The following is a 12,315-nucleotide window of genomic DNA, read 5'->3' as shown; positions in this document are numbered from 1 at the left end:
CGCATGAAACATTTGAATTCGGAGTTTCTATGGCCTCATTTCCCGAAAATATGATTCGTCACATTTTATTCGGATTCGGACTACAACCTCAGGCTTATATTCCTTTCCAATTTGTTAACGATTTACCACATCGTTTCTTTTTGTATGTAGACACACAGAATATGTGTCACCTTGAAACAGGTTGTGACTGGACGTATGTGCACTGTAGTGGATTATTGACTTGATCAACAAACAGCCGACAACACCATTGATTCGGAAACATGAACAACTGCTTTTTTTGTGGGTTATCCCGAATAAGATGAGCGAGGCAATAATCGTTTCCGAACGGACTCATATTTTCATGGCGAACTTCAATTTCGTGTGCCCGCTCTGGTGTCTCATTCGCACATATAAAAGCCTACTGCCTTCCTCGATATTTTCAATTCATCATCATTCCCAACAACAATTTCTTTTTCATTCATCATTCTGTCGCTCGCTCGATAAACATTCATTGAAATAAACACCGCTTCGAACGAACTCGAAATCTTCCAATCAACCAAAATGAAGTACATCGTCTCCATCGCCTTGCTCGCATCTGCCGCCATGGCTCAGGTGGGCTCGAACTCACTATCTGCATCTCAATGTGATGCCAGCCATCTCCAGTGCTGTGACACTGTTGGACCGACTTCTAGCAACGAGGTCACCCAGCTGTTGAGCCTGCTTAATATTCCCGCTGATGGTCTTACCGGAGAAGTTGGCCTTGAGTGTAAGTTCAACAATGATCTATCTGTTTTCACTATAAATTCCCCCACAAGTTTCAGGTCTAATGAAATGGTTCTAGGTGACCCGATTCTTAGCGTCACCGTTCCTCACTGTGAGGCTCAGCCGGTTTGCTGCAGTGGTACCAGCAACGTAAGTCTAGTGTATTTGACTTGAAAATCGTTTCAATCAACTGACTTGAAACTATCATAGGGCGGACTGGTTAACGTTGATTGTGTCCCGGTCAACCTTGACTTGTAGATACGTCTACCTGGATGAAGCACGTGGGCTCTTGGGGATGGTTTCAAAATCCCAAGGCCCTGAAGATGGAAAAGAAAACGTGCGAAGGAAGACTGTGCAACGTTCAAAAGCTTACGCTGTATTCTATACCAACTGATAAACTCTCGTTTGGGTGGTATCCCATAGACCGAACACCTCTCTTTGATTTTAAATATTTTAATACAATCAACATAGTATCTTCTTGACAGTTGAATATCGTAGTAGTTTCATAGCTAATAAACAAATTTGCAGGAATACTCTTTTTAAAACAACTCCAAATAAAAACCATCTGTATGGAATTAGCTGCGGATGGAACAATGGAAGTCCCACATCGGAGGTTGGAGTTCATCTAGAATTCTACTTGCTTATACCAGTCAATCTAAATAGTCGACATATTTTATCATACACCATTGAAATAGAGCGAAGAGAAAGAATCTGTCGTTAAACCCGGTCCCGGTCTAATGTTTCTCTAAAAGTGCGATGAACACAATTATCGATATGAATAGCTCCAACATTCAAGTGGCCATCGCGAATACAAGTATTAATTTCACTTCATGCTATTTTGGACAAGAGTTTCTTGCTGTGAAGCAACAGCGAGATGTATTTAAGTATGCAAATGATTACCCTTCTGCCAGACCTCACGAATACTTGCTGATTGCACTGAGATAAGTTTGGCCACTTTCAGTCAGCTCACCATTACTGGTCGGGGGCCATACATCTCCCAGTCCATTGCCATCGGTGTAGGCGTACGCGTAGATACGATCGTCGCTTTCAAACAGGTCGACAATGCCGCTGATGAATGAGTTAATCTCACTTTGGTCAGTGCATGGGGTAAACCCATTTTGGTCTACTCGATGATTTTGTTAGAGTTGATCAAATTCATGCGAAGGTATTGATTATAAAGAATGCGAAATAGCTCACCATCAACACATCCAAATTCTGTCACCCAGATTGGTTTGCCGTACGTGCTCCAATAGTGGTCCTATAGTATCGATAAATTAGTATTTCATGCCACCAGCTGGTATGGATCATCGGAAAAGGGTAACATACCAAATCTTTGTTGACTCCATCTATGCTATTCTTGTACACATGAATCGCAGTAAAATCCCAATCTGTGCTTATCTGAGACTCAAAAGGAGCCAACCAGTCTTCATCGGCTTGCTCTTTGAAAAGAAAAATCAATTAGGACTAGCATTGTAAGGTTTATTGAGCGCCTTCAGACTTACTACACATTGCAGGGCTGCCGAGTAATACGCCCTTCTGACCCCAAGGAGCGATCAAATAATTCCACACTTGAGCGCCCTTATCTTCATCAATACTCGATGAATCAGGAGGAGAGCAATCGGGCTCGTTGAATCCCAATAAATACGTCGGGGTGGTGTCTAGATTTTGGAACTCCTGATATCTTTGCGCATCTTCGTCGCTGGCATCGCCATCACCCCATAGCATTGGGACATACTCGGTATCATGACTGCTGGATTGTTCAGGGTTCCAGTCGTACCACCAACCAAGATGTGGCTCCCAGAAAGATACTGCATTGCCACCGGCACTGCCGGCCTTTTTGCCGTTCGGGGTAAGAGTGCTGTTACTGCGTCTGTAGCGCACCTCTTGGGGAAATTTGTCAGTATTTCGCGTAAAAAAAAAGCCACTGATTTATACCTTGCTTGAGTGCCCCGGTAGCATCGACCAAGACGCTGCCTAGGACGACAACGCTTGCCGCATTGGATATTAATAGCTTTGGCAACATAATAATAATAATGAATTCGTGTTTTACTAAGTCAAAGCGCGAGGAGTTCACACGGAACGGGGATCCCAGTCGCGTGGAAGATACCACTTATAAGTCAGAAACGTTGAATAAGCTTAGTTCAAGAAGGGGCCTCTTACTGTCAGCCTGGGCATAATAATAATTTGCGACCAGTAACCGCATTTACCCTAACGGGAAACACCTAATAATAGTCTAGCTTTTGAGGCGTTTCGTACACAAAATACTACGCTGCGAAGGTCTTACTTTTTTGCTTTCTTCACAATGCCGAGTAATACAATGTTCTTTTTTCTTATGATAAATAAATAGGTTCCATGAAAATCGGTCTGTATCCGACATCACCAACGAAATAGCTAACAGGTGCGAAAATACATTCCTAGATTTGTTTGATGCTATTCTATGTTCTAGCTCCACGGCTAATCTCAGTAATCTGGCGACAGATGTGGTTCTATTCCTAGGGAGTAATATTCTGACCAATAATATAATCCATAGGCGTTGCAAGATGAGATCCATTCGCCAAATCGCGTTAAACCAGGGGCCCGATGGGGCCATTTTGTGCTGATCACATCGGAGAGATTAATAACGGAACGAAGTGAAGATGTTATAATAATACAGAATACTCTGTATGGAGTACAAAGAGCCACTTTTAACAAGTCCACGGCGAGAAAAATTCAGCCCTGGAAGAGACAACGTTGAATATCAATCAATAAATTTACTTCTGCCAAACTTCAAGATCTGTATTGAGTAATTATTATTCAAGGTGTGTAACACGAATGGGACTAATAATTAGCGATTGAATGAAAATTCACTTGGTGCTGCGTCTATCTATGTTCCTGTTGAATACTTTTACTATAAAAATATGGTTCCAAACTGGACCGGCAATTCCCTTCGGTTGCCAAAAATCCATGCTAAGAAAAAGGACGTCACTCCATCGTTGGCGCCTTTCTGGAAATATTGTCTTATTTGTGCTTGTGCTTGTGGTAGATTAAATTTGCATTATCTCTACTTCGATTCCCCCTTAAACTACTAGAAGGACGATTGAATAAGAAGCTCGCTGGATGGAAGAGCCATATATCTAACATGGTAAACAAAGAAATACCTAGACATTATCCTGAATAGTATGGATTGTTTCAGTAAATTTGGTATGACAAAATAAAAGTAATATTTAACTTCTAAATACTTGAAATCATAAGAAAATTAAGGGACCGTCGAAATTTCTCGCCCTTTTTAACTGCAGAAGGCTTGAAAACTTAAAACCTTACCACCACAAGCATCATTAGATAATAGGAGCTATAGACCGACACATGCAAATTATTCTAGGCTGAAGGGGAGAAATGATAGTAACTATTAGATATAGCAATATTTTTAAGGGAATATCAATAATAATTCCCATCGAAGGGCTAATTTCTAATGGTTTCTAGTTACAATAGGAGTCAATGTAGACGAAGGCTTCTTTCGGAATTTGGATTAAACATGTCATTATAGAAAGAAACTGGCCTTTTTTGGAGAGTAGAAGAAAGAACTCCGTCTATACGCAAAATGGAGCTTTTACAGCCCTCAGAAAGAAGAAACTATAACCCCCATCAGTCAGTGATGATAGCGGAAATAGCATGGGAGATCGTTTCAGGGTCTTCCAATGGAATCAAATGTCTTATGCCCTTCAACACTGTAAAGGAAACATGGAACCCATTAGATCGAAGAACTTGTACAATATCTTTTTCCACTCGATCTTTCTGCTCAACAATGTCAAGTTCTCCGGCTAGAACCTGAATCTTAAGTCCTTTCGCAGCCGGTCGCAAGCCAGCATTTTTCACGTCGAGAGAAATGTCCTCTTGCATTCCATGCAGGAGCCACCCATCTTTTGCAAAGGTATTTCCTTTTGAACTGTCGCGCAAAATGATGGAAAAATCGTCGTCAGTAAGACTTTCTTTACTGGAAAGAACATTTTCGGCCGTCCATCTTATCGACTCTTCGCTATTGTATGCCTGGCGTTGTTGCTCGCTCATATCAGGGGGTAGTATAAGGGGAGTTGGTGGCGATGGTGCAACCAGAACTAAGCCCTTGACAAGGCCGAGTGAAGCATCAGGAACTCGATTGAGGGTCGCTAGTGCAACCTTTGCTCCCATAGAATGGCCGACAATAATGATTCCATTTTTAAAAATATGGGCGGTAGTCGGATCGGTGTTTAGGTGCGTCAGGACTGAAATAACATCCGAGGCCGTGGGTGTGATCGAGTGGTCCGGTGCACTCGAAGGCCCTGAGGATTGTCCCCATCCACGAAGGTCGATGGCAATGCAAGGGTAGTCATTGCTAAGAGACGATGGCGATTCATATGAGGTAAGCTTGTGCCATGTCGCGCTTGAGCCACCCCAGTAATGGAGGAAAACCAGGAGCGGAGAGGTAACTTGGTCCTCTGGTGTTGAAAGGGGTTTAGAAATTGTGAAATGAATCTCTGTGTCGGGAGAGGTTTTGAGGGATAAGGATTGCATGATGAACGAGTCGCAGGTTTCTTTCTCTTTTAAGGGCAATTGGAATTGATGGATGAAGAGAAAGTATTTGTTGGATGTAAATTGATCAATGGATGGGACGCTCGTTTATATGTGCCATTTGTGCGCTTCCATGGAATTCGATGCTAATTGGAAGTATCAAAAAATGCGGTGCGGAACCAGTTTAGGCGCGGTATCAAATGCCGGATTCGGTAAGTGAGCGGCGCCTTGTCTTTGCCGTTTTGGGACATCGCAGCAGTCACACTGGTGGTGCACAACACTGCGCGCCACCCTCAACAAAAAGCGAAATGCTATCAATGCCCTATCGGGATGAAAGAAGTAGTTGGATTGTTTGGAATTGGTCTACTTTTGAGCTGCTGACTAGCCTTTATTTGTCATCGACATGGCCTAGCACGTCTCCCCTATCCGAATTGTTTGTAGGATTCAAGTTATGACGAAGAGAATTGACTATTTAGCGAGACTAGAACAGTGCCTGGGATTTCCGGCATGGATGTTCAAGCACGTCGGCTGCAAATGCAGCGCATTCTTCCCCACACACCAGTTCTAGTGTATATAGAGTCGCATCGAAACCGCTGGTGAGGCCGCCGGACGATATCATTCGAACACCGCTATCCAGCAAGCCGGCATCGACGAAGATGTGGCGAGAAATCTCGGTTTTCCCGAACTTGGCCGCAAGCTCCTCGAGCTGGGGGATCATGGTATAGTGCGTGGTGGTTCTTCGGCCGTCCAAAAGACCGGCCGCCGCGAGGAAGAAAGAGCCGCTGCAGATCGAGAGCAGGATGCGCTGGCCGGTTTTGCTTGTGCTTGCAGGCAATGCGCTGAAGTCCTTGAGCATTTTAAGAAATGGAGAGTCCGGATCGTTACACACTGCCATGGTTTCCACTAAGAACGAGCCGGGGGCCACTAGGATGTCGTAGTCTGCCAGAGACGCCGCGGCCTGCTCCCAGGAAATCTGCCTCTTGATTGCAACGCCCTGTTTTGTCATGACTTCTTCGGTGGGAGCGGCCACCACGGTAGAGATTAGAGTTTCAAAGGTCTTTGTGTCTTTCTTGTAAGCATGGTTGAGGGTTTCCAACGGCGCCACAAAATCGACCAAGTCCATGCCGTCAAAGACCAGAACGCATGATCGAATCGGCGTTTCTTCCGACATTGTGTGCAGGATATGTGCAGGCTTAAGAAAACCGGTGGGAAAACAAGATGTCAATTAATAAAAACACAAGAAAACTGGCGATGAACGCCCTCTTGTATGAAAACCGGCTAGTGCGGGGCATCGCAGTCCGGAATGCCCCAACGAGCAACAAAATTTCTGTCATACCCGGCCGTGTATTTATCATCAACGAGCACAGTACAATCGCGGATTAGCTGCAGCATTTGTCGCCTACGTATCTACTAAAAGACCGTGGAGAGAGAGGTTAGTGTCTATCCTTGGCATAGTTACTTGTGTTATGAGTACTGGTGCCACTTGATGTATCTGTAGCGCGCAAATGACAACTCGGAATGGCAAGCAGGCACGCTGCTGATATCACTTCACCTCCGGCTAATGATGGATCCGCCTTGTCTGACGTGTCGAATGCGCAAGAAAGCAGTATGTGGGTGTCGACTCTCTCTGGCTTTACATCTCGGGCTGACTTCGCTGTGGACAGTGTGATCGAGCAAAGCCACAGTGCAAAACTTGTATCAAAGCCAACCGCCAATGCGGAGGCTATGCTTCACGAGAGAACGCTGTTTTCGTCAACCTGAACTCTCGCAGCATTGCAAAGCCACTAAAACCGATAATTGGGAAGGCTATCACGTTTGCGAAAAACGCAGAAGTGACCCCTGTAAACAAGCATGACAATGACTATACCGTATCGCTACGCATCCTTGATTTACCCTCTGGAGATTTTCAAAACCACTTCACCATGCTATGGAGAAAATTTCACGTTAAGTACGGCCGGACTCCAGACGTGTGGAGTGCAGGTGTTGCGAAGCTTGGCCTTCAGAATCGTGCGCTTGATATGGCTCTGATTTCGCTCGCAACAATGCGCATGTCGATTTCCGAGTGCAGTAACGAGTATCGGGTTTTTAGTCTCTCAGCATATAGCACGAGCTTACAAATTTTCCGCCGGCTCCTACAAGACAATAAGAATGGAAGAAGCCGCTCTCATCTTGTTGTCACATCGTTGATATTCACGCTATTTGAGGGTGCCCAGCAAGCGCCTACGAAAATTTATGACTCCGGTTGGGCTGGGCACCTGAAAGGTACCCTCGCTCTTATGCAGGGACAAGCACCGGAATCTTTCCGGGGGGCTGGTTTACTGTCAGTCTTCAGAAGAATCCGCGAAATGGCTGTACGCCCTCTTCTTTAACCCCTGAAAATTGCCCGGAATTAACTTATTTTTCAAGGTTCACTTTGCACTGTCGAACAGAGAAACTACATTTCTTGCCCGCCCGGAATGGATGTCGCTCCCATGGGGCGAATTTTTAAAAACGCCGCGCGATCAATTGCACGACATCGCTGTCAATTTGACAGCCGTGTACGCATTTCTCCCAGAAGATCCTAGCGCGGGGGTTTTAGATGGCATAAAACTCACCAATTTCCGGCTTCTCTGTCGTCAGTTGTACGCGCGGTTGATAGAGTGGCAAGCAGCTCATCTGAAAATGAACATACTCAATTCATGGGAGAATGGCAGCGGCGAAAGTTTGGATAAAGAAATCGAGCTCTTCTATCCATTGCAGGGCTTCTTTCCAAAGGAAGAGTTCACATTTCTCGCTGCTGAATTCATAGCTCTATCGTTATTACTCACGTTAGCAGAACTGAAGATCTTGCGAGGTATATACCTACTATCTCTAGAGGGACCTATGGGAATCGAAGCAAACCAACTGGAAAGTCTGTTAAATGAATGTGGTTTCCTTGAAAGTAAACTACGTGAAGTTTTGTGCTTACCATGCTTTGGCCAGGCTGTTGCGGAACTTCCTGGTCTCACTGAGGGGCGATGCCGTTCTTTACTGCCAACATGGGCATTAGCGCAGTGCTCTCCTATGGCGGAGAATGGCCAGATAGCATGGTGGGATACGTTGGCTCTTCGTCTAATCTACGGCATTGGCTGAATACCATCATCGTATCTGAAGCCTATGGTTATCGTTTTCGAACAAATGAGCTGGTTTTTAATCTATCCATCAACACGCCCTAGACATATCCTTCGCCAGTGCAGAAATGGCGCTGTGAGAGCCTTGGTTATTAACATGTGAGAAAGAGCTTATTATTTTTCTTACAGCCTCCCGGGTCGTCTAAGTGACACCAGGGTGCCTGTTAATATTCCTCCATGACTTGTAACGGTGTACCGGGAGATAGCGGTACCCAGTCAGAAATGCACCTGTCGACCCCCAACCGATCAATAGTTGGGAATATTTTTCAGTTGTCGAATAAAGAAATAGGTTTCCGATATTCAAAGTGTTGGAAGGAATACGCCGTAGCTGTATTTTTGACTATTTGAAGCGTATCGAATGATGAAGTTAAAAAAGTTCTCGGCATTCCATTAAAGTCATTCATTTTCACAAATAACACTATTATGTCAAATCCTTTGAAAAAATAGCTTCTAACTATCTATTGGGGGTTCTTTGCCCTGTATGTCAACGTAAAACCAGGTTATTGCGAAGGACAAAAACAAGTACATGACTTTCACATTTTGGCATGCATGTCAATACTTAAATTCTCTGTTAAACATATCGTAGCAGCTCGCAATAAATAGTAACTCTTGTCTCCCTACTCTTCTAGAATACCATGCCCTTGACTTGATCAACCTTGCCCAGGTGAATGTTTCGGATCATAAGGACCCAAATAAATGCAAGAGCCATGATACCAGTTCCCACAGCTAGCATTCTCATCTGTGAATAGGCATATGCGTTTTGTATGGCTTCTCGGGTTAAGCTTTTTACAGGATACTCAAGCTGTATGTCGAGCCGTTCGTAGATATAGTCCAAATTCGCCATGGCTGATTCTGGCAGATAACGGATGAGCGCCTTTTCAAATGTATTTGTCCATATTGCTGCGCATATTGTAGATCCTGCAGCATCGCCAACAGTTCCGACTACATTTAACAAAGCAAGGGCAGCAGCAACATGTTGATGGTCAACCGCAGCCAGGATTGCGAGCTGTTCGACGATAATGAATATGCTACCACCAATGGAGATAAAAATTTCGCACATGACAAGATAACCAACGGACTGGTTGGGACGGCGGAAATAGATCATTAATCCTTGGGCGAAGATGTATAGTGGGACGGCGACGTATAGAAGCCACTTGAAATAGCCAGTCCTTCGGATCAGATAACCGACAAACAACAGGAGCACACCAGAAACAACGTCGAAAGTGTTATTAACATAGCCAGCTTCCGCCAGTGTCAAGTCGTTAACCACCTGCAAGAACGACGTGTAATAATTATTCCAGCAGTAATAAGAAAGTTGGTATGTCGCATCCAATAGACAAGCTCCGATGACGGTTCGATTGGTTAGGAAGCTGAATTTGAACATTGGCTTTGGAGCCAAGAATTTTTCGAATAGAGCAAACAAGAACAGGCAGACGAAGCCGACGACAAGCATGGCAATTATGTAGTCAGATGCCCATCCATTAGGGGCATTATCCGCGATACTGAACGGTAGAAAAAACAGCGTGAGACCAGCTGAGAACAATATCACTCCAATAACTATACGGAAATCAGTATTTAAATCAGTAAGTTGGAGAGAGAATGTACTCACTATCGAATTCGCTAATATAATGCCAGGTCGCCTGCAAAACTGTTCGGGGCACTGTTTCATGACGCGCAATGCCCGTGATTTTAGCCTTGCGAAGGTTGTACTTCAGCACCACATATAAAGGGGCCGCAACGATTGGAAATACAATAGCCCAGCAGCCGAAAGCCCATCGCCAGCTCACTTCATAGTAGAACCGATCTGCCGCTTTTGGCCCGGCAAATGCGGTAATGATGTATGGAGAAGATGTGAAAGCATATGCTAAGCCTCGATTCTTCAACTTAGATGCGTCTGCAGTAATCACATCTACGCAATATGTGATACCCCCAAAACCAATGGTGTAAAAAACCTAGCAATCAAATTAGAAAGATGAGTTCAAAAGGTGGCGCTGCGTTCTTACATTTGCGGCACAAAAAGTGGCGAGATTGTTGCAAGTTGCCATAAGAACCAAGCCCAAGGTCGAGAATGTTGCCATGATGAGGAAGCCCTCGGCGCGGCCCCAAACGTCCATAACCTTGGCCAAGGGGATGTATGTTGCTGCGGACATGGTACTGGAAACAATGGGGATGACATTTAAAAGAGAATGAGCGGAGAAATCACTCGTGACAAAAGAAGTCAGGTTATAGAGAGTGGAACTCTGCATTGCATTGACAAAATAAAGCATCCATATGCTGTGAAAACGATGTTAGCATGGCGTAATCGCTGTCTCCGGCGTGTATTGGCTTACTTTGCAAAGACCGCGATTAAGGAGGCCTTGGACCACGATAATGTCACGGCTTCGACATCTTGAATACCACGTTGGAGATCCTGGCTTGGAAGTTCCGCGCGCGATTCTTCGTCAATCTTGTTTGCGGAAGCAGAGCTGCCCTTCTTTTCTTCTGGCGAGTTTTCCAGCGGATCGACGCTTGGCTCATTATTGCCTGCCGATAGGCGGAACATTGCTCGAAGCCTGGCAAAGACGACCATTGTTTTAGAACTTGAATGGAGAAAAAAATAGATTCTAGATGGTAGAGAATGTCGGCAATCCCGTCCTTATAGACCCTGGCATTTCATAAAGCTAGCGTTATTATTTTTCACTTTCCATGCCGAAGTCGGCTTTTAGAGCGTCCTCCCAACAATAAACTAGGCTTCAAATGTTAGCAATTGGACAAAACGCTGCGACATTTACTATGGGGTGTTACTTCGGCTCCACTAGAAAAAGTAACGATTGGACGAGAGGAGAACTGCAATCTAATCAGATCATCTGATACGGGATGAAATTTATCAATCAGTCCCGAGGAGACCAATAAATGCCTTACCCACGCTCCATTGTGGGACACTAAACTAGTCTCTTAGGGTGACGTCAGCCTACACAAAATATTAAACGAGACACTGGAATTAAAGCCGGACCCTTTTCAATTACCTGTACTTCGCTTATGGTAGCTGTTTTTACGATAGAGCCCTCGGCCAAATCCGAGGAAGAATTTTACATGGAAAGCGATCTCACTGCCAGAAGATATTGCAATTATTGGGTAAATAAGATATCGATTAGACTACGATTGGTACTAGGCTTTCTTTGCCTTTGGAACGATGTTTTGTGGATCACATCTATTAGCTGCGCGGCCATAGTACCATTTTCCGAGTCGGCCACGATATAATGCGAGCAAGTCATGCTCAACAAAATATCATACCGGATGTATGACTCGTGTATTCCATTAGCCATATCGATTGATTGAGAGAGTTGTCGAAAAAGACTTGGACGGAGCCATTGACGGCGCTCGTCCAAAAATAGTCTATGTTTCCGTCGGTATTCGAGTAATTATTGATTCTAACGGGATTCATGGAGAGCCTCGAGCTTTGGTAATGTCGTAAAATTGAATCTCTTGATGCTTTTGGCTAATGCTAGCGGCGTCTGCTTCTGGGAGCGCAGCCCAACCCGTAAAAGAAGTATCAGGCGTGTGAGTATTTCGATATCAACATTTAATTGACATGGTGGTACTGCCATTTGCGTGCAGGTAAATATAAGCACCATACTGTTGAATAGGTTAGGCTGAATGTAACGTTTGAAGAACGAAATTTTTTTCAGCGCAACAGTTGCCCCATCGAATCTCGATGTCAGCGATTCGTTAGCTCCAGGACCTAGCTCAAGCCCAGTCCCGGATGGAGCCGATGGAATTTCACGGTATGCCATCGCCGACTTGCTTTAAGTACGAAGCCGTTACCGCCGATTCCGGATTGAGTGTAAGATAATCATCTTTTCCGTCACTACAATCAACTATAGATTAGGATACTCACATGTACAGATTAATTTTTTGTTTC

The 12,315-nt window shown here is 44.5% G+C and overlaps 5 protein-coding genes across 5 annotated transcripts; 2 read left to right on the top strand and 3 right to left on the bottom strand.

The window, feature by feature from the left end:
* Positions 1-540: 540 nt before the first annotated feature.
* On the top strand, positions 541-999 carry TRUGW13939_10875 (uncharacterized protein; the record flags this gene model as incomplete). Its single annotated transcript, XM_035493985.1, has 3 exons — positions 541-745; positions 821-891; positions 952-999. 3 exons carry the CDS (start codon positions 541-543, stop codon positions 997-999), a joined length of 324 nt encoding a protein of 107 aa, XP_035349878.1.
* A 476-nt stretch (positions 1,000-1,475) lies between these two features.
* On the bottom strand, positions 1,476-5,268 carry TRUGW13939_10874 (uncharacterized protein; the record flags this gene model as incomplete). Its single annotated transcript, XM_035493984.1, has 7 exons — positions 1,476-1,864; positions 1,939-1,999; positions 2,068-2,180; positions 2,244-2,624; positions 2,677-2,850; positions 4,332-4,350; positions 4,489-5,268. The coding sequence occupies 7 exons, from the start codon at positions 5,266-5,268 to the stop codon at positions 1,656-1,658; spliced, it is 1,737 nt and encodes a 578-aa protein (XP_035349877.1). The 3' UTR covers positions 1,476-1,655.
* A 478-nt stretch (positions 5,269-5,746) lies between these two features.
* TRUGW13939_10873 (uncharacterized protein) lies at positions 5,747-6,436 on the bottom strand (the record flags this gene model as incomplete). The annotated part of the gene is made up of 1 exon (XM_035493983.1): positions 5,747-6,436. The coding sequence occupies one exon, from the start codon at positions 6,434-6,436 to the stop codon at positions 5,747-5,749; it is 690 nt and encodes a 229-aa protein (XP_035349876.1).
* A 390-nt stretch (positions 6,437-6,826) lies between these two features.
* On the top strand, positions 6,827-8,376 carry TRUGW13939_10872 (uncharacterized protein; the record flags this gene model as incomplete). Its single annotated transcript, XM_035493982.1, has 3 exons — positions 6,827-6,871; positions 6,930-7,616; positions 7,672-8,376. 3 exons carry the CDS (start codon positions 6,827-6,829, stop codon positions 8,374-8,376), a joined length of 1,437 nt encoding a protein of 478 aa, XP_035349875.1.
* Positions 8,377-9,039: 663 nt separating this feature from the next.
* TRUGW13939_10871 (uncharacterized protein) lies at positions 9,040-10,983 on the bottom strand (the record flags this gene model as incomplete). Its single annotated transcript, XM_035493981.1, has 4 exons — positions 9,040-9,971; positions 10,024-10,366; positions 10,418-10,688; positions 10,745-10,983. The coding sequence occupies 4 exons, from the start codon at positions 10,981-10,983 to the stop codon at positions 9,040-9,042; spliced, it is 1,785 nt and encodes a 594-aa protein (XP_035349874.1).
* Positions 10,984-12,315: the final 1,332 nt, after the last annotated feature.

Source organism: Talaromyces rugulosus, chromosome VI, assembly GCF_013368755.1.
Source record: "Talaromyces rugulosus chromosome VI, complete sequence".
NCBI lineage: Eukaryota > Fungi > Ascomycota > Eurotiomycetes > Eurotiales > Trichocomaceae > Talaromyces > Talaromyces rugulosus.
Note: the sequence above shows the minus strand (reverse complement) of the source record. Positions and strands in the feature narration are given on the sequence as shown.